At 41.7% G+C, this 21461-nt stretch overlaps 2 protein-coding genes across 2 annotated transcripts in view; both read right to left on the reverse strand.

The window, feature by feature from the left end:
* Positions 1-227: 227 nt before the first annotated feature.
* Positions 228-18202, reverse strand: LOC117447234 (Krueppel-like factor 15). The gene is made up of 3 exons (XM_034083913.1): positions 18023-18202; positions 13913-15236; positions 228-2227 (listed from the first exon to the last, which is right to left on the reverse strand). Exons 2-3 carry the CDS (start codon positions 15031-15033, stop codon positions 2059-2061), a joined length of 1290 nt encoding a protein of 429 aa, XP_033939804.1. The 5' UTR covers positions 15034-15236; positions 18023-18202; the 3' UTR covers positions 228-2058.
* Positions 18203-18535: 333 nt separating this feature from the next.
* The window catches only part of LOC117447212 (zinc finger protein ZXDC-like), a 31044-nt gene continuing 28118 nt past the window's right edge, over positions 18536-21461 (reverse strand). Inside the window, exon 10 of the mRNA XM_034083887.2 lies at positions 18536-19602. Coding sequence (XP_033939778.1) covers positions 19489-19602 — 114 coding nt within the window. The 3' untranslated portion in view covers positions 18536-19488. The remainder of the gene's footprint in view (positions 19603-21461) is intronic.

Genomic DNA, 21461 nt, shown 5'->3' on the forward strand with positions numbered 1-21461 from the left:
ATCATCACATCCAATCTGTTTAATTTGGTATCATTTGCTTAATAAAATATTGTTTAAACACATCATGTCTCGTTTTGTCGTGAGCCAGGTCATGACACAACGTAATGCCCACATCTAGATATCGATTTAAAAACAAGTAATGTAATCTGATTACTTTCCCTTATTTATGGCGAACCTCAAAGTCAAATGCAAATTAATACAAGAAAAAGGAATTGCAACTGTTTATTTATTTTCAGTTTTATTTGTAAATGCATCTTCAATACAACAAAGACAAAAATATATAATATATCCATATCGACTGAAACGTTTAGTTATGTACACATTTAGGGTTCACACTAGAAATCTTCACAACCACTGATTTGTGTTTTTAAGATATGGTTTTCTCTGTGTTTCTCTGGATCTGCATATTTACATACATTCATAGGATGCGATAAAACACCTGTGTTCCCACAAGCGTTAACAATTCAGAAATTGAATGAAGGAATGATGCACAATGTTGTGTAACTCCTGCTTGTTTACATACATGAATCACAAATGGACGGCATCTTCAAACCCCGACACATTCACTGTGGGGTGTGCTACACAATGTTTGAGAACAATTACGAAGTATGGCCTCAAAGATGTTCCCAGAAGCCTTTTGCCCTGGTAGTTCATCGGTGTCACTTTACAAGGCTGTCAGGGTGTCTCCGGTAGCAGATGAAAGAAGGATTGAGGCAGATCTTGTGTCAAGTCATCAGCAAAATAATAATAATCATAATCATAGCAGACTGAGACATTCAGGGACAATATTAGGACAACTTCTCAACAGTCACTTAACACCAATTTAGAGTCTGGCTTCCCAAACCATTCAGATCGTCAGTAAGGATTTTGTTGGTACAGTAAGGCCAGAAAAGTGATATACAAATAGTACACCAGTAGCAAATATGGATGTATAAAGAGAACTGGATACAGAGGTCTCGTTAAATCTTTTGAGAGTTGCTCAATTGCGAATATCGCCAAAAATGAGGAATCTATAGGTTCAGTTTTTTCAGTGTGGGCACTTAAGTTTGCCTTAAGCCCCGCCTCCCATATATAAGCTCCACCTCTCATATTATAACCCCGCCTCCTGTTCTTAAGCCCCGCCTCCATCTCCCACTCTTGGCTCAGTCAAATGAATGGAGAGGTCAAACAACTTTTAGACCCTAATAATTTAAATAAGTGCTATAAAAGTGTTCATGCTTAGGGTTTCTAAGTCAATAAGAAACAAGTAGATTGAGCCCAATGGCATCCCGAACTAGAACGGAAGTTGTAGTACCATCGTTTGGCCACTACAAAAATTCGCTTCAATGGCCGATGCTCTTCCTGGGGTCTTGGTAGCGAGTAGATTCACATGATTTAGCTTTTGAAAAACAACAAACAAAGATCCTTTAACACTGATCACACGGCGGATTTAACACTGTTCACGTTGTGTCTTGTGAGGCTTCTTGATTCCGCTCCTCATGTCCCAGCAGGTTTACTGCTGTGAGATGTGAATAAAAAACTGCCACCAACAATGTGTGGAACAAGGCAGCAAAAACCCCACGGAGAGTGAAGAGTAATGAGGAAACGTCCTCTGACTTCCTAAACTTTGCATAAGACGAGGAATGTCCACGACACTGGCAGCTTTCCGGGCGATTAAAGGCAGTCGTTTTGATCCGGGTAAAAGGGGACATGCAAGACTATAACTGATCCAGACTGACTGTACATAAGCTTATCTAACCTTCTGCGATAAGGAGAGAAGAGGAAAACATACGCTGACAGGATGTGTCAGTCTTTGTACAATAAATCAGGACAGGGGTGTCCAAACTTTTTTTGAATTGACCATTTTGATTCGGCCCTCACGCTTGTCTTATATTGTACTTCTTAAATATATATGTTCAAATATTACACAGTATTCAAGTGTTAACCTCGGGGAAATAAGTTTGGACACCCCTGAATTAGGACAATCACAGAGCGATGAAACGAAAAGACAGGGCATGCTTCCACTCACACAACCCTAGAGATGAACATTCACACTGTGCTCCTGTAGAGGTTTCAGCTTCAGATTACTGAGCGAACTGTCCGGCTGTTTCGTGGAAAGCGGTGGACTTTGATGTGTTTTGAGAGATGGTCACTGCGAGCGAATCTCTTCTCACAAACCGTGCACTGGTAGGGCTTCACTCCTGAGTGGGAACGCCGGTGTCTGGACAGCTCGTCTGACCGGGAGAACCTGGAGGAAAAGGAAGGAATGTTTTATAATCGGCAAAGACAAAGAGATGGCAAAAGTACACACATCCTTTACTCAAGTAGAAGTAAAGATACTCATGTTTAAAAATACTCTGGGAAAAGTAGAAGTACTGACTAAACTTCTTTACTTAAGTAAAACTCAAAACTTTGAAATGTACTTCAGTAAAAAGTACCCATAGCTAGCAGCTGTTTTAAAGAGTACCTGACCTCCCTTATACACGGATCGTGTTCCAATCAATAGGCACGCAGTGACTCTAAAGAATAATGATCACGCCACCAAACACACATTCAGACTTGAAACTTGAAATATACCCTTCATATTTCCCCTTACCCCTCTTTATACAAGGCTGTGAGGGAGAGCAACATCACTAAGAAGTAGAAAGTACAGGTATTTGAGTTCAACATGTAAGAAGTAGAAAGTACAAGTATTTGTGTTCAACATGTAGGAAGTAGAAAGTACAGGTATTTGTGTTCAACATGTGAGAAGTAGAAAGTACAGGTATTTGTGTTCAACATGTAAGAAGTAGAAAGTACAGGTATTTGTGTTCAACATGTGAGAAGTAGAAAGTACAGGTATTTGTGTTCAACATGTAAGAAGTAGAAAGTTCAGGTATTTGAGTTCAACATGTAGGAAGTAGAAAGTACAGGTATTTGAGTTCAACATGTAAGAAGTAGAAAGTTCAGGTATTTGAGTTCAACATGTAAGAAGTAGAAAGTACAGGTATTAGTGTTCAAAATGTAAGAAGTAGAAAGTACAGGTATTTGTGTTCAACATGTGAGAAGTAGAAAGTACAGGTATTAGTGTTCAAAATGTAAGAAGTAGAAAGTACAGGTATTTGTGTTCAACATGTGAGAAGTAGAAAGTACAGGTATTTGAGTTCAACATGTAAGAAGTAGAAAGTACAGGTATTAGTGTTCAACATGTAAGAAGTAGAAAGTACAGGTATTTGGGTTCAACATGTAAGAAGTAGAAAGTACAGGTATTTGTGTTCAACATGTAAGAAGTAGAAAGTACAGGTATTTGTGTTCAACATGTAAGAAGTAGAAAGTACAGGTATTTGAGTTCAAAATGTAAGAAGTCAAAGTAAAAAGTCGTCAGAAAAATAAGCAGTGGAGTAAAGTACTGATAGCAGAAACATGTACTTAAGTACAGTAACGAAGTATTTGTACTCCACTACTTCCCACTTCTGCAAAGACACATGGATACATTTACTTGTTACCTGTCAGAAAAGTTAATCTCACACACACTATTTTATGAACATACAGGTTCACCTGCTGAATTAAAAACAGAACAAATGAAGCAAAGAAAGTGGAAACCATGAAGCAGATTCAGGAAGTAGAAGTATTCACACTTGAAGTATTTTCCTACAGAACAGCACAGCTCACAGAGAAGAGATAGCATCTGATCCTTTTATAACAAACACGAGATGATATGTTTAGTTTTTCAGTGACATTGTAATGATACTGTTTTTCTTCCCAGTAACCGGATTCTCTGAAACTGACGGCCCCCTGCCAGCTTCTGCAGGCCAGATGTTCCCCTGACAAGATGATGAATGGATGGACTGTAAAGACCTGCGTCGTATTGAGACACAACGAGCTACAGCTAAAGGAACGCTGCTGCAGTCACGATGACGATGCAACACAAAGACACTAAAACACCTACACCGTGCTTGCTAGCAACTGAAAAATGTATCAGTTATTTTCCACCCTGTCCAGTTACTTCCTCAATAGTTTCAAGTTTCAAAGCTTTATTGTCATGTGTGCATAGCTACAGTGTAGATATGACAATCTGGTCAATCTGGTCCAACAGTGCAACACAAGAAACCAGATCAAATAGTGCAAGTAAATACAAAAGTGGGTTTCTTAACACACGAATACTACTGTGTAATATGTGTTTTCAATCCTAGCGTCTCTGCTCGTGATGAAGCCAGGGGAAAGAATTCTCCTCTCGCTTCTTGTCGTCATCACATTGTTATTTTCTTTCTTTTATTGTTAACACTTGGGCATCTGGAGCCAACCGAGGGGACTGACATCCATTTAGAAGGACAATACGAGACAAGCACAAGTTTCATTTGTGGGCCGTATTTCATTATACTTTTTGAATGTGTCCTCCAGCATTCACCACGGGATGAATGCTGGAGGACACATGTACAAATAGAGCAGCCTTAGCAGATGTTTCACATGTGCTCAGCGAGGTAGCCACGTAAGGGTGTTGGATCTTAGGGCCGGCGTTTATATTGGTTTTATTTGTGTGTAACCCCTTCTACTGCCTACAGCAACTCAATAAAAACACGTTATATAAACTGCGTTACTGTGTACTAGTATCCTTGTGTTAACAGAAACACTGTCTTTGCCACAAGTCTGACCTTCTAACATCTGGTTTGGGATTTAAGAAAAAACATCTAGTATTAAAGGATTCTGCTTTCTGGGGGTTTTCCCTTTCCTGTCGTGTGTTATAGGTTTTAGTGTAAATGGTCTGTAAAGGCTAGCATCCTTGTGTTTCCTCCTGAGGATTACCTGTTCTTTATATAAAATGCAAATAAATATTCGGGAGAGAGGGCAGATTGTCCCTAAGCCGCTGTTTTTACACCATCCGCCTATAGACGTCTCTCTATTCAAGGTTCTTTATTGTCAAACTAACATAGCTACAGAGTAATTATGTCGTTGAAAATCTTAGGTCACCGGCTTCTCCAACGATGCAACGCAATAGATAAGCAGACAATATTAAAATATACTATATTAAAAAGTAATACAAAAAGAAAAATAGTGTAAAAAAAGTGAGAAAAGTGCAATACGAGTCTATACACAAGTATTGCACTATTTGACATGTATAGACTTTTTGCACTACTTTTTATTTTGTATTTTATTATATATGTTGCCTCGTTGGAGGAGCTCAGGTCAGAAGAATGTCATTGCCATTTCTCCACTGTAGCTTTGTGACATTAAAACCTTTGAATGTTGAAATTGAACCGCAGTCTGTAGGGGTCCGTTTGGAATCGGGCCTAAGAGGTCAAGCAAGCTACTAAACATGTGAAATGAGACATGTTGGGTCCACCTAAAGAGCCTCTTCTCTCCGTACAGTTTGAATATAAAGTACAGTACCATGCCCCCCCCCCCCCTGGTCTATGTGAGCGACCCCTCTCTTCTCTTTCATGCAGCGTCGCGTTCCTAGCCCACAGTCATGGTAACTATTCAACACTTTGTCTTCTTTGTTCGCTGCTGCTGCCTTCAAGTGATGTGCAAAAGTGAAACAGGCCGTTAACCCCCCCCCCCCCCCCCCCCCCCAACACTATCATCTTCTCTCCTCCACCAGCACCTCTTCATTTACCCCATCACATACAGTGGGTCACACACACACACACCACACACACACACACACACACACACACACACACACACACACACACACACACACACACACACACACACACACACACACACACACACACACACACACACACACACACACACACACACACACACACACACACACACGCACTTCAATCCAAATTACATCCTGCCTTTTGTGTACAGACAAGAGCCCTTTGTTTGTGGGAAGCACAGCCTGGATCAATGCTGCACACATTTCTGCAGCGAGGATGCACTCAGCATCACAAGCACAGTTACACTCAGCCTTAAAGGGATATTATCGATCACTCAGAAGGACGTGCACGCATCAAAGGAGCTCATGTGAGTTGAGTGGATGCTTAAAGCAGGAACTCCTCAGGGCTGATCTTTGCAGGCTGTGTCAGGTGAAAGTCAAATGATGACATATCGTCTTACTGGCTGGGATACTTTTGACACACATGTTCATGCGAGTCATGTAAACTAGGGCTGCAAGTACCGATAAAAAGACCAATAAAGTTAGAGCTTAACGGGGCGTAAAACACACGTGATGACGTCACCAACGAATCGACGACTGAATTAGTTGGCAACTAATTTGGTAATCGATTTTAATCGATTAAGTCGATTAGTTGTTGCACCCCTAATGTAAACATGCCGTGTGTGTAGATCCGTGCACGCAGGCAAGGCACATGTCATGAAACACACCTGCCCTATCTGTTTTATTTGTTCTATGTCCTGTATTCATGTTGCCCTGTGGGAGGAGCCTGTGACTTCAGTTTCTTATTGACATATATACACTGTAGCTAATGTGCACATGACAATAAAGCCTTGAATCTTGACACACACACAGGTTTAAGAACTGAGTGTGTGTGTGTGTGTGTGTGTGTGTGTGTGTGTGTGTGTGTGTGTGTGTGTGTGTGTGTGTGTGTGTGTGTGTGTGTGTGTGTGTGTGTGTGTGTGTGTGTGTGTGTGGTCTAGCATTACTATACTTGTGGGGACCTAAATCTGTTTACACAGTCACGTGTGGGGACTCGCCTCCCTTATGGGGACAAATTGGAGGTCCCCATGAGGGGAATCATTAATTTTAGGGTGAACACGTGGTTAGGTTTAGGGTAGAGATGTTCTGATCCGATCACGTGATCGGAGATCGGAGCCGATCACGTGATTTTCAAAAGATCGGAATCGGGAGGAAAAAATCGGGGATCGGTATTATTATTTTTTTTTAATTTAATGTTAAAAAACAAAAATGACCATGTTCACGTCTTAAAGTCATCCTGAGGACTTAGTTTTGGTTTAAAATTACACAACATCATGTATGTGTTGCTTTCTTTTGGGCTTGTTTTCAGACCTGCTTATTCCTCTCAAATCAACAGAGTGGGCGCAGTGTCTAATAGTAGCAGTAAGCTAACGAGAGGCTACGTTCAGCTGGTGACTCGGGAGTCGGGACAGAGAACATGTCAGGAGTTTGGAAGTATTATAAAATTGAAAGCGAAGGCAGTGTAACAGCCAGATGCAATGTTTGCAAGGCGGAGGTTCCGCGTGGTGGAAAGAACAGAGCTACGCTCAACACAACCAATCTAATACGCTACCTGAGAAACCAACAACAACACGGCGAGTACACAGCGGCCACTCAGGTAACGGCACTGAAGCAACCGACACTTTCAGAGACTTTCAAGAGGAAAGAGAAACGGCCCCAGAACAGTGACAAGGCCAAACAATAACAGCCAAGATAGCTGAATTCATCGCGTTGGATGACCAGCCGTTATCCGTTACCTTTTTTTTCTCGTAATGCATTGCATAAAGATCGGATCGGGAAAAATCGGTATCGGCAGATTGTCAAAATCAAATGATCGGAATCGGATCGGGAGCAAAAAAAGGTGATCGGGACATCCCTAGTTTAGGGTTAGGGTAAGGGTTAGGGTTAGGCATGTGTTGGTTATGGTTAAGGTTAGGATAAGTCTCCAGGAAATGCATGTAAGTCAATGTAATGTCCCCTGAAGTGATGTATACATGGTGTGTGTGTGTGTGTGTGTGTGTGTGTGTGTGTGTGTGTGTGTGTGTGTGTGTGTGTGTGTGTGTGTGTGTGTGTGTGTGTGTGTGTGTGTGTGTGTGTGTGTGTGTGTGTGTGTGTGTGTGTGTGTGTGTGTGTGTGTGCAGCATGAAAGCATTACTCCGCCAACTGTGTCGTTTTGGGTTTATATCCACACATTGACCCAGAGTGTGGATCAAGACTAGTACCAGGGCTGCTCGATTATGGCAAAAATCATAATCTCGATTATTTGGGTCAATAATTTATATCACGATTATTAAAAACGATTATCCATTTACTTTGAAAACATCAACTTATTGAAAAGAAAAAGGTGTAGTATATGTTTAACAGTTGAACTTTAAGTAGGCTATAAATCAATTGAAAAACCAATACAAAAAAATATTGCTTTCATAATCGTTGCAAGCCAAAATCGTAATTGCGATTAAAATACGATTAATTGAGCAGCCCTAACTAGTATCCGGGAGTAGCAGACCATCGTTATACAGATTTCCCTGAAATAACACAAACGTCCTGTTGTTAGCATGTTAGCGAGCCTGTTTCCGACCTGAAGGCTTCTGACGATGTTATTTTCGCTTAAATTGTTCTGTTAAACTGACCCTATTAGTTTAGATAACATCAATCAATCAATCAATCGTCTCACTGTCCTGCTGTATTCCCTCAGACTGTATCGTTATTACTGACTTCTGGACTAACCACAGACACTTCGTCTCAGTCATGAACTGACGATGCTCTCCTGAAGTCGACGGTACAGCAGGGAAAACACTGCACATGATTTTTGACTTCAATTCGTTTTTCTTTGACCTGGGATTTCCATTGGTTTGCTGGTGTGTACGGTTACAGGAGAATCGCTTGTTGTTGAGTTAAAGGTCCCCTATTATACTGTTTTTTCATCAACTATTAGCTCTCAGATCATTGCAGATCATTGCAGCATTACCCATAATCCCCTCTGTTTCAGCCCTGTTTCCAAAGTGCTGATTCTCTGTCTGTAGCTTTAAATGCTAATGAGCTGCTGCTGGCCATACAATACATGAAAAAGTGGATTTTGCACAACAGGTGACCTTTAAGTTGGTTTAGGACATGGTTAGCTAGGTACAGTCATTAGAAATAATCCAGTAAACAATGTAATGTAATGTACCCAAACATCAGTTGGTTCCATTTAGGTTTATTAATCGGCAGCTTGGGAACAGCTTTGGGCTTTCTCAGGCAAGGGGTAAAAACCAGAAGGTTACAGCTGCTCTGCTCAAAATGATCGACCAAAGCCAGGTCCATGATGGCCTTGAGATAAACTAATAATGTTTGCATTTTCAATATGTTTGTGGGGAAAACAATCATCTAAAGTTTAATATAGAAATTGACGTGCCATCTCGCTCCCTCTCACTCTGCTGGAGGGTTGTCGCTTTTAGCAATCAAACGTTGAGCAAGTGAAATATTCCACGTGTAATGAGGCGTTAGGATTCACAATTGTTCAGTCACTACTAGAGATGTCCCGATCCGATTACGTGATTTTCAAAAGATCGGAATCGGGAGGGGGGGGGGAGGGGGGAAACAAATCGGGTTTCTTTTTTTTTATAAAATATTTTTATTATTTGTATTTAATATTACAAAACAAAAATGACCATGTTCACGTCTTAAAGTCATCCTGAGGACTTAGTCTTGGTTTAAAATTACACAACATCATGTATGTGTTGCTTTCTTTGGGCTTGTTTTCAGACCTGGTTGCTTATTCCTCTGAAAGCTGGCAACAGAGTGTGCGCAGTGTCTAATAGTAGCAGCAAGCTAACGAGAGGCTACGTTCAGCTGGTGAGAGAACATGTCAGCAGTTTGGAAGTATTATAAAATTGAAAGCGAAGGCAGTGTAACAGCCAGATGCAATGTTTGCAAGGCGGAGGTTCCGCGTGGTGGAAAGAACAGAGCTACGTTCAACGCGAGTCCTAGGGATGTCCCGATCACCTTTTTTTGCTCCCGATCCGATTCCGATCATTTGATTTTGACAATCTGCCGATACCGATTTTTCCCGATCCGATCTTTATGCAATGCAATTAAGAGAAAAAAAGGTAACAGATAACGGCTGGTCATCCAACGCGATGAATTCAGCTATCTTGGCTGTTATTGTGTTGGCCTTTTCACTGTTCTGGGGCCGTTTCTCTTTCCTCTTAAAAGTCTCTGAAAGTGTCGGTTGTTTCAGTGCCGTTACCTGAGTGGCCGCTGTGTACTCGTCGTGTTGTTGTTGGTGTTTGTTTCTCAGGTAGCGTATTAGATTGGTCGTGTTGAACGTAGCTCTGTTCTTTCCACCACGCGGAACCTCTGCCTTGCAAACATTGCATCTGGCTGTTACACTGCCTTCGCTTTCAACTTCATAATACTTCCAAACTCCTGACATTTCCTCTGTCCCGACTCCCGAGTCACCAGCTGAACGTAGCCTCTCGTTAGCTTGCTGCTACTATTAGACACTGCGCCCACTCTGTTGCCAGATTTGAGAGGAATAAGCAACCAGGTCTGAAAACAAGCCCAAAGAAAGCAACACATACATGATGTTGTGTAATTTTAAACCAAAACTACGTCCTCAGGATGACTTTAAGACGTGAACATGGTCATTTTTGTTTTGTAACATTAAATAAAAAATATATATTTTATAAAAAAAAAAAAAAAAATCCCGATCCCCGATTTTTTGAAAATGACGTGATCGGCTCCGATCCCCGATCACGTGATCGGATCGGGACATCTCTAAACGCGACCAATCTAATACGCCACCTGAGAAACAAACACCAACAACAACACGACGAGTACACAGCGGCCACTCGGGTAACGGCACTGAAACAACCGACACTTTCAGAGACTTTTAAAAGGAAAGAGAAACGGCCCCAGAACAGAGAAAAGGCCAACACAATAACAGCCAAGATAGCTGAATGCATCGCGTTGGATGACCAGCCGTTATCTGTTACCTTTTACCTCTTAATGCATTGCATAAAGATCGGATCGGGAAAAATCGGTATCGGCAGATTGTCAAAATCAAATGATCGGAATTGGATCGGGAGCAAAAGCAGGTGATCGGGACATCCCTCACTACCACAGGCAGTTCTAGAGTGAGTGTTTGAGCTCCACAGGCAGTGCCTTGTACCCTGGACACAAAGCTCTGCCCTCTGATTACATGCCCTGCTGCCCGTCAGTAAACAGGACGGATGTTGCTCTCTTTGTGGAGGAAACTAGCGAGCTGTGCTGAACGGTGAAGCATCTGAGAAACGTTTTGGTTTTAAATGCTCCTTTGTTTGTTACTGAAGTGAAGCGGAGGAGGCAGGTTAATGAACAAAGACAGGTAGACTTTACAGCACAGTTTAGGAGAGGCCATTTGTTCCAACACATTTGAATAAATTATCTACAATATTATTCAATATTCAATAGTATCATTGGTGTGTTTGTCCATCCTGAGGAGACACCAGGTCTACAGAACATGTCTGAGGCTGTGACGCTCATTTAACCAGTAGTCGAGTACACGTGTACACACACACACACACACGCACACACACACACACACACGCACGCACGCACGCACGCACACACACACACACACACACACACACACACACACACACACACACACACACACACACACACACACACGCACTTCCAGGCTGATGAAGACATCCGCTTGTCTCGATTAGATGCAAGCTGTTAAAAATTAGATCTCGCCTCGTTATACTTAGCATACACGAGTACACACACACACACCACACACACACACACACACACACACACACACACACACACACACACACACACACACACACACACACACACACACACACACACACACACACACACACACACACACACACACACACCACACACACACACACACACACACACACACACACACACACACACACACACACACACACACACACAGAGAGACACTTTTACTGCCCCAGCAACTGCACAGCTGTCTCTCCATGTTGTGCCCATGTGACTCCGGCCCACACGCTCTGTCCAAGATTTAGTTTACATCCCCAAAAAAAGACACCCAGCTATTCCTGTACGACATCTCACCGCCTGACGAGATGTGAGATTGAATAAAATAACCCCGCTTCCCATGTTCCAATTAACACCTCGCAGGCTGCAGTCATTAAGATCTCTTCAGCTCAAGGGCTTAGGGAAGAAACAACATATTGAAGTTTTTTCTTGGCTTTGCTTCGACGGATCTTTAAATAACTTTGAGGCTCATAGCTTTCCACAAAACTGAAATCCAGTAAGGACTTCCAAGTTTTCTGTTATTCAAAGTTGTAAAGGAGGGTCTCAATGTTACTAGACGACCCTGAGAGAGATAGGTCAGTTACATTTTGCTCCACACTTTTTCCATTGAGCAACATGACACCCTGCTCAGCAGACGTGTTCACTGATATATAATTACTGCTTCTTCCCTAACAGGCCACGCTAGCACATGGGGGTCAAGCCCCTTTTAAATCATGCACACACATGATGCTGTCATTGCCTTGCAGTCAACATGTGTCCTTGTGCAACATACTTAAACCCAAAACTCTCCCTAGACATGTCTACGGTATTAACAGAAATGGCAAAAGTACACACATCCTTTACTCAAGTAGATGTACAGATACTCGTGTTTAAAAATACTCTAGTGAAAGTAGAAATACTGACTAAACTTCTTTACTCAAGTCAAAGTAAAGAGGCTTTGAAGTGTACTTCAGTAGAAAGTACCCATAACTAGCAGCTGTTTTAAAGAGTACCTGACCTCCCTTTATATCAATAGAACATGTCATTGTTAGCTAATGAATGTTTCCATGCTGAACAACGGCAACATGACAACGTTTCCATTGGTCCCTCTTCTTCAGAGAAGACCAGGAAGTGATGGATACACGGATCGTGTTCCAACCAATAGGCACGCAGTGACTCTACAGAATAATGACCACGCACCAAACACACATTCAGACTAAAGGAACCAGCTGTGAGAATGAGAGAAGTAGAAAGTACAGGTATTTGAGTTCAACATGTGAGAAGTAGAAAGTACAGGTATTTGAGTTCAACATGTAAGAAGTAGAAAGTACAGGTATTTGTGTTCAACATGTAAGAAGTAGAAAGTACAGGTATTTGAGTTCAACATGTAAGAAGTAGAAAGTACAGGTATTTGAGTTCAACATGTAAGAAGTAGAAAGTACAGGTATTTGAGTTCAACATGTAAGAAGTAGAAAGTACAGGTATTTGAGTTCAACATGTAAGAAGTAGAAAGTACAGGTATTTGAGTTCTACATGTGAGAAGTAGAAAGTACAGGTATTTGAGTTCAACATGTAAGAAGTAGAAAGTACAGGTATTTGAGTTCAACATGTGAGAAGTAGAAAGTACAGGTATTTGAGTTCAAAATGTAGTGGAGTAAAGTACTGATACCAGAAAAATGTACATAAGTACAGTAACAAAGTATTTGTACTCCACTACTTCCCACCTCTGGGTATTAAAGTGTATCAGTTGAATCGGATAAAAGCGTCAGCTAAATAACATATCCTTTAATTTAATATACTAACAGCTTAGTTGAATACTCGATTCTGATTGGTCGATTTGGATATTCGAGAGGTTGTTATTTTTCGCTAACAGACCGTTGCTAAGGAGGGTAAAAGTGGATTCATGATAGCTAAACTGTCCCAAGTAAATACAATGAAAAGAGACGAGAAGGAAAGAGGCTTGAAAAGAGAGCTGGACGTCAGATAAATCAGCAGAAGAAGACAGACAGGAAGTAAAAACTAACAGGAACACAGTATGGGCTCTGGCAGTGTTTAAAGACTGGTTATTGCAAAATAAAATGTGAACGGACTTGGACAGTTATAAAAAAAAACTTGATCAGTTCTACCGTCATTTCTAAATGACGCTGCTGTCGCCACAGTTCCCAATCACCCTGTATTCGTAAATCCAATCTGAGTCCTATATGCTTAGAAAGCCTAAACAAAGAAACCTGTAGGTGCAGATCATTCTACAAGTGAGGTGAATGTTAGACATTGGGACCCTTTAAGTTTATTTATTTACTTTATTATATATACTATATGTTCTTTCCCACTATGACTATGTATGCCATTAAGTCTGGTATTCCTGTCATGCTATGTTTTTTCTTTATTATTCTTGTTGGCTGTTCTGTTTGTCGTCTATGTTGAAAAAGGGAAGCATGATTTCCACCCCAAAGAAGTCTGTACTATTGCTTACACTTTTATTCTTCTTCTCAATAAAACTATTTGAATGTTAGACATTGTGTACAAATGAAAGTCACGAGTGCTCACCTCCATCCACAGCCCTGCCAGTTGCAGGCGAAAGGCTTCTCCCCCGTGTGCCTCCTCAGGTGAGCCTTCAGGTGGCTGCTCTTCGTGTACATCTTGGTGCATCCAGGAAAAGTACATTTGTGCATTTTGATAATATCCGCCATGGGGTTCTTCTGGAACTTTTGACCTCCGATGAGAATCCCCAATCCGTGGTTGGCCGATCCGTCGCCGAGTCCCAGAGGTTTGGATGCAATGGGGACGGGAGCGATGCGAACAAACTTAGAGGAGACGTTCAGGCTGGGGTTGGGCAGGATGTGAGGCACCAGAGCAAAGGTCTGGCCCTGGATGTTCACTAGAAGCTGTGCGATAGTGATGTCTGAAGATGGGGACGTCGGAGATGTTGCTGTTACAGGAGCTACTGTCGGCTCCTGCTTGATCTGAAGAGGCTGGATCTGCACGATGACCGCTGAAGGCTTGTTGGCTGATGCCTTCTTCGACTCTTTGCTGGGTTCGTGTGAGTCGATTGATGTGGTGTCACTGGAGGCAGCAGTGGGGACGGTTTGGTCTGAATGCTGGGTTTCTGGTTCGACTTTAGGCACGGTCGAGGCGTCCCTGCACCACTCCAAACCAACTCCAAGACCAAGAGCCTCTTCCAGTCCCAACGCCAGACAACCCTCTCTGATCTCATGCTTCATCGTCACCACTTCCATATTCTCCTCCAGGAACTCTTCGATCTCCTCCAGCGTGGGCTGGAAAGAGCCTCCAGGTTGTTCCTCCGCCTCCACATTGGACCAGGTGAGGAAGTCAAACTGCTCCTCTTTCACATCTCTCCGGGGGTCGCAGAAGAAAGAGGATATCTGGGCCACAGATCCTGAAGGCACAGCTCCTCCCAGCGAGGCCTGGGACAGCAGGTGATCGAGCATACTGTCATGGCTCTCTGTGCTAGAGTTGCTTCCATAGCTGGAGCTGAGAAGCTGGGAATCGGGACTTGAACAGGACCGAGGGCTGGAGGACTCGCTAAGGTCGTCCTCCGAAAAAGGCGAAGGCATCACCTGGTAGGAGCTCAGATCCGTCACCAAGTAGACCTTCGGAGATCCAGGGTGAAGAAAAGTCTCCTCGCTAACCGGAGAGTTATCCATCATCCCTGGAGCGTGCCAAACCGCTGCCTCCTGCTGGACTCGGATGAATTGTGAGATAATTATCCCCTGGGAAAGTTAGGCCCAAAAAAGACCTCAGGTCAACGAGGGCGCTCTCTCCCAACCGAGGTGAGATAGCGGAACACCTGGTGTGCTCTCTCACAGTGGAAAAAAGTAGCTCCAAGGTCTCCAACCAGGATAGCGTGTGTCTACAGGGAAATAAACACAGACATAACATTCATTATTGTTTTGATTGCTCGTAGGCCTACTACATGTTTGAATTCTTATTCTACCACGAGGCTATCCTTCAATGACCTCTTCATATTTAATATATTTTTTATTGATCGAGGAGGTGTGTGGCGCAGTGGTCTAGTGCGTTGGTGTTGGGATCATGGGAGCACAGGTTCAAACCCCACTGCAGTCAGCATGTCGTTGAGACACTTCACCCCAAAGTGCTCCTGTGGGGATTGTCCACAGTATTGAGTATGTAAGTCGCTTTGGATAAAAGAGTCTAACAAGTGACATCGCTTTTATCCAAAGCGACTTACAATAAGTGCGTTCGACCAACAACATGACAAATTGAAGAAAACAGAATCATATAAGTACACCAGGTTTCATAGATTTCATAGATTTCATTTCATAAAGCAGTTTCTGTGGAGTGACCTGCCTTGAAACCAGACTGGTGCGGATCCAGAAGGTTGTTCTGATGCAGATAACAGGAGAGTTGTTTAAATTAATTATAGTTGTTTAAAGACAGCGCGTTCAAGTGTTTTCGACATGTCATGTAAGGTAATCTAGTTGTGGAGGAAGCAATCAGGCTTCAGTGAAAGTAGAAATACTATGGTCCTTAAATACTCTTTTGCAAGTACTGATAGCATTTCAACATTACATAACATTTTCAAAGTAACCCTCGCGACCCTGGCTGTTTCTATTTGCTTCTCCCCATGTATTTATCACTCAAACAAACAGTATTTTGTTTCACTGTAAAGTATTTATTTTACATTCTGTTCTCGTGGTCTTCTATTCTATATTCGATAAAGACTCCTGCACTTATTGGTCACTTACAACATCCTCTGCAACATGTATCTTATTTCTTTTTAGGTTACCTCTTTTGCATTAATTGCCTTTGGTCTTGCACTATTTCATTTTACTCTGTTCTTCTTGCACTATTTCATTTTACTCTGTTCTTCTTGCACTATTTCATTTTACTCTGTTCTTCTTGCACTATTTGTATTGGTTTTTGTGTATGTTGCATTGTTGGAGGAGCCTTAAGTTTCTCATGGACGTAAACAGCTACTGTGGAATATGACCATAAGGCTTTTTATCTTGTAGTTGTTTTCGTGTGGATCAGCAGCAGCAGGAGAAACCCTCTTCACATTTCTTTTTATACAGTATACACTTCACAAGTAGGTTATTTTCCTGGAGGTCACACACTGCCTCTATACATCCCCCACCAGGGCCCCTGCATGGTGACCGGGAGTAAACCCTCCAGAGGAGAAACTGTCAACACTGGATCAGAAACACCGGCACTGCGTAAATCAGCTGCTCTGTTTACAGGACAGAGAGGAAGAGAGAGGATAACCTATCACTCCTCAGATTTATCATGGAAGAGAGGATCTTTGATGACCTACCACTCCTTAGATTTATCATGGAAGAGAGGATCTTTGATGACCTACCACTCCTTAGATTTATCATGGAAGAGAGGATCTTTGATGACCTACCGCTCCTCAGATTTATCATGGAAGAGAGGATCTTTGATGACCTACCACTCCTTAGATTTATCATGGAAGAGAGGATCTTTGATGACCTACCACTCCTTAGATTTATCATGGAAGAGAGGATCTTTGATGACCTACCGCTCCTCAGATTTATCATGGAAGAGAGGATCTTTGATGACCTATCACTCCTCAGATTTATCATGGAAGAGAGGATCTTTGATGACCTATCACTCCTCAGATTTATCATAGAAGAGAGGATCTTTGATGACCTATCACTCCTCAGATTTATCATGGAAGAGAGGATCTTTGATAAGATAGAATACATAGATAGATAGATAGATAGATAGAGAGAGAGATAGAGAGACAGATAGATATAGAGATAGATAGATAGATGGATAGATAGATAAATAGATAGATAAATAGATAGATATAGAGATAGATAGAGGGATAGACAGATAGAGAGAGATAGAGAGATAGATAGATAGATAGATAGATAGATAGATAGATAGATAGATAGATAGAGAGATAGAGAGAGAGAGATAGATAGATAGATAGATAGATAAAGTACTTTATTGATCCCGATTTGGGAAATGTTTGCGTTGCAGCAGCATAAAAAAAAGGCAATAAGAGAAATAAAGACACCAGAAATAAACAATCCAAACCTATAACCTATCATTCCTCAGAGGTATCATTCTTAGATTTATCCTTTCGACCTGCAGGCACACTTTGATTCATTTCCCCAGTGCTATAGTCACCTCACATGGGCATGCTGTAAACACAATCAGAAACAGGTGTATGGTGCAAACATAAACACAAGAAGATACATTGGAAGAAAAACGACCAATTTATTTTAAAAACCTATTAAAAAAACCTATAACTAATAAAATAAAAATAATAAATATATATAAAAAAATACTCGTTATAATAAAATAAAAGATGTGCAGTATTAAATAATGAAAGACTCTTTAAATGTCATGTTTCCAGTCATGTTATTTTGAAGGCAGCATGGGTCAGATAACTTACAAACCCCATCACATGCACAGCTACACACATGAAACCATTCAAATGTTATCCATTCACATGTTGTTGCAGCATTGTAAAAATCCAAACCCCGTAATAATCCATAATATCGGAGTGTGTGGTGTTTTCTTCCCGCAATGCATAACGCATGAGTAGGCGCGCGCGTTTGCACTCCCAACGTAAACATGTTTTCGTCCAGCGCGCTGCAGCATATGTGCGACCCTGAACGCACCACGACATCAAAGTATCACCCTTACCTTGCTCAGTGGGAAAGAGAATAGTATAATCCCAATGCAAAACACGCAGGGAGTTGTGTTTGTATCCGAACAAGGGGGGTGGGGGTTCAAAGACTTTGCCCTTGAGCCTCCATGCAGCAGCAGAAGCAGCGTTCACTGACTGAGGGTTGCTCTCAGATCTACTATATGACCGTCACATGACTCCAGTGACTGGAGTGAGAAGAAATAAGAGGCTGCAGCTGAAGGCTCGACCAAGCTCTGCAACCTCATTGGTCGATGCTGGTGGAAGGAGGCGGGACCTGCTGGCCTGTCAATCAAGAGGCCTTACTCTGCTGCGTGGAAAAAAATGTGGGTCGGTCGCCTCTGAAGGAAGCAGCCAGTTACAACCTGGTTACAACCTGTTCTCAGGAGGATACATAACAATCAGGGAGTCACGGATTACATGTACATGGGATTATGTAATCAGCATTACAAATACTATTTAACTGTAGGCTATTCGTGTAGGCAAGGCATGTTTATTTATCAAAGCCAAAGTGAAATGTATTGTCAATGTTTTCAGTTGGACAGAAGGATCGAAATACCGTTTCCCACAATCCCGAATACAAAAATACAATGTTAATCTTTAAATGTAAGAAAGCCAAGAGAGCATTGCCTCAAATGTTGAAGGATAGGCTACTCTTTTTTTACTTTTTTTACTTTACACAATTCATGAAACTTGTAAAAATGACAAAGGTCTAATTTCACCTTTGTGTTTGAGAGTTCACCAGCATGGTGTTGGACACTTTAAAGAAGTGTAGGCTAGTTTACCTAGCAAGTAGTTCGCTATAGCTGATCTGTATTGGCTACAAAACACAGACTGGACTCAGCTGGAGTGAATAAGCGCTGTACATCTGTCACAATACACTTCATGACAAACCAATATGTGTATCTGTTATTCTCCCTCCTCCTCGCAGACTGGATGCGGCACTGAGTTCAGAGATGTAATGCTAACGGCATTAAAAACGGAAAACTGCTTCAGATTTACAGCATGTTGTGAGTGCAAGTGCTTCAGTGTTTTCTGGTGTTGACCACAGAATGAATCAGAGCATTGACAGATGAATATTTAGAAAAGGTTTGAACTTCTTTTGTAATGTTCAGACTCATCTCAACTAGCAGCGCGCTCCTCAGCAACTGACACAAATACTTATCGGTGTTTCGATACTGGGCAACCAATCAGGTACCGGTACCAAATTAGTACCGGTTTCCGATTTCTTGTGGTTCTGAGTGTGATTGCCTTTATTGTGAGCTGAATTGGAGTACATGTTATGTAATGTAATGTAAGCCCTGTGGGTCAGAGTATCATACACACTTCCTCTCACAGAGGAATTCAGCCTCTCAGGAACAATGAGGATGAAGCAGCTCAACAGGAAGCGTTTGGATGCTAACGTGTTACCATGCTCTCATGGCAGCGATTAGGGTTTGGCTCCGAGTCTGCGGACGTTTTCACTTCACATGTTGACGCCTGGAGGAAGTTCCTGATCTGAACTCTGAGTGTGTTTTTCATTCTTCTCTCTGTGTTTGTGGTCGTGATTACATGAAGACGGACTGGCTGTTCTGCTTTCCTGTTGAGAAAGGGAGAGTGAGGACAAAGGATGGAAGCGTAAACAAAACATGCAATAGATTGTACACAATGACATAAGTGCTGAACACATGTGGATTATTAAATACACAACTCGATATTTATTTTCTTTACTGCATTTATGTAGTGATCTATAATCAATATCACACATTCTGCTCCAGGAGACTTGTATTTAGTACAGTATGTGCATTAAGCATCTAACCAGAATAACACAATTAGACATATGTAAAAAGTACACAGTATGAACAGTATGTATAAACACTAGTAAAGCAATTTAATCCAGCACAGAGTTGGTATTAATATAGACAGACCTTTATTGACACTTTTATAAATAGTATGAATAATATGAGTATGCTATAAGACAGGGTTGTCAAACTCAATTTCTTCTCGGGCCACATCAGCATTATGGTTGCACTCAAAGGGCCGGTTGTAACTTTAAGACTATATCAAAATACATATATAAATATTTAATATAAAATAATGTATTATATGACATCATTGCCTCTGCATTGGATTATTATCGGATAGGGTAATAACTACATAATTAACTACGTCTGAAAGCAGAAGTCTAGGGCAAATTATTGCAAGTCTCTTCACTGAGAATGTTACAAAATGATTTAAAAAAAAATCTAATTCTGAGAAAAAGGCAAATTCTAAGAAAAAATTAATATTTTGAAGAAAATAAGTCAAATTCTGAGAAAAAAACTTGTTCTGAGAAAAAAAGTCAAATTCTGAGAAAAAAGTCAAATTTGAGATGCATTGTGGGATATGTAGTTTATGGGCAACGTGCTTCTGTAAATCGGCATGTAACCGTATAATAAACATATTATATTCTTTGCAATCTCTTGAGGGACCGCATGAAATGAAGTCGCGGGCCGAATTTGGCCCCCGGGCCTTGAGTTTGACACCCCTGCTATAAGATAAAAGCAATCGGACAGTTTCACCAGCGACTGTTTGCAAAAATGAGTCTTTCTTGCATTCTTAAACAGTGATGTATCGAACATCACTCAGACAGCAGGAAGTAGTGCATGCTTGCTAATGTAAACCATACGTCCAAAGCAGTCAGGCATTGTTTCTGATAGCAACGTTTCTGATTGGGCCGTGGGTGTAAAGCCAGCCCACATTTCAGATATTGCGTCATTTCGGACGCAAATCTGGATCAGCCCCGTTTTTAGAGATGTGGGTACGGAGGAAAAGAGAGAGGGTTTTGTTCCCCGACACACCGGGGACACGTCTTTATGTATAAAAGACATACAAAAGCACATTTTGCATGATAGGAGACCTTTAAGTCAGCTGATGCAGGTCTTCTCTAACTACGACCCCTCCCTTACTGCAGGGACGGATCAGTGAAGTGCTTGACCCGGCTCAGCTCAGTATAGAATCCATTACAGTAACCGGATGATATTATGGCTGACATGTTCACTGGTCTGACCCCACTTGACCTTTTAATCCAGGCATCAAACAGCTGGAGCCATGAGCGGTTCACTGTGTCTGCAGCTGAGAGGAGGATAAGTCGAGTCCTCTGCCCTACTTTCTCTCTCTCTCTCTCTCTCTCCCCAGGGATGCTCTCAGACTCTCATATTTACATGGTGGATGTTGAAATGTGGTTTGACTTTCCCTCCAGAGAAGACGAGGCTTTTTCGTCGGGATCCTGGTCATCTTGTCAGTGTTTTTTTATCATTAATAATACAAAAAGTATTCCATGAGGTTATCCAAGGGATTACTGCAGAGAAACCGAACATTTTATTTTGGGCGCAGCCGAGGTAAAATTGACCTCCTTTCTGCAGATTCATATAAATGCACGTCTTCCTTAGCAGCGGTCTGTTATCGAGATATAACAGA

This window comes from Pseudochaenichthys georgianus, chromosome 5 (assembly GCF_902827115.2).
Source record: "Pseudochaenichthys georgianus chromosome 5, fPseGeo1.2, whole genome shotgun sequence".
NCBI classification, from domain to species: domain Eukaryota; kingdom Metazoa; phylum Chordata; class Actinopteri; order Perciformes; family Channichthyidae; genus Pseudochaenichthys; species Pseudochaenichthys georgianus.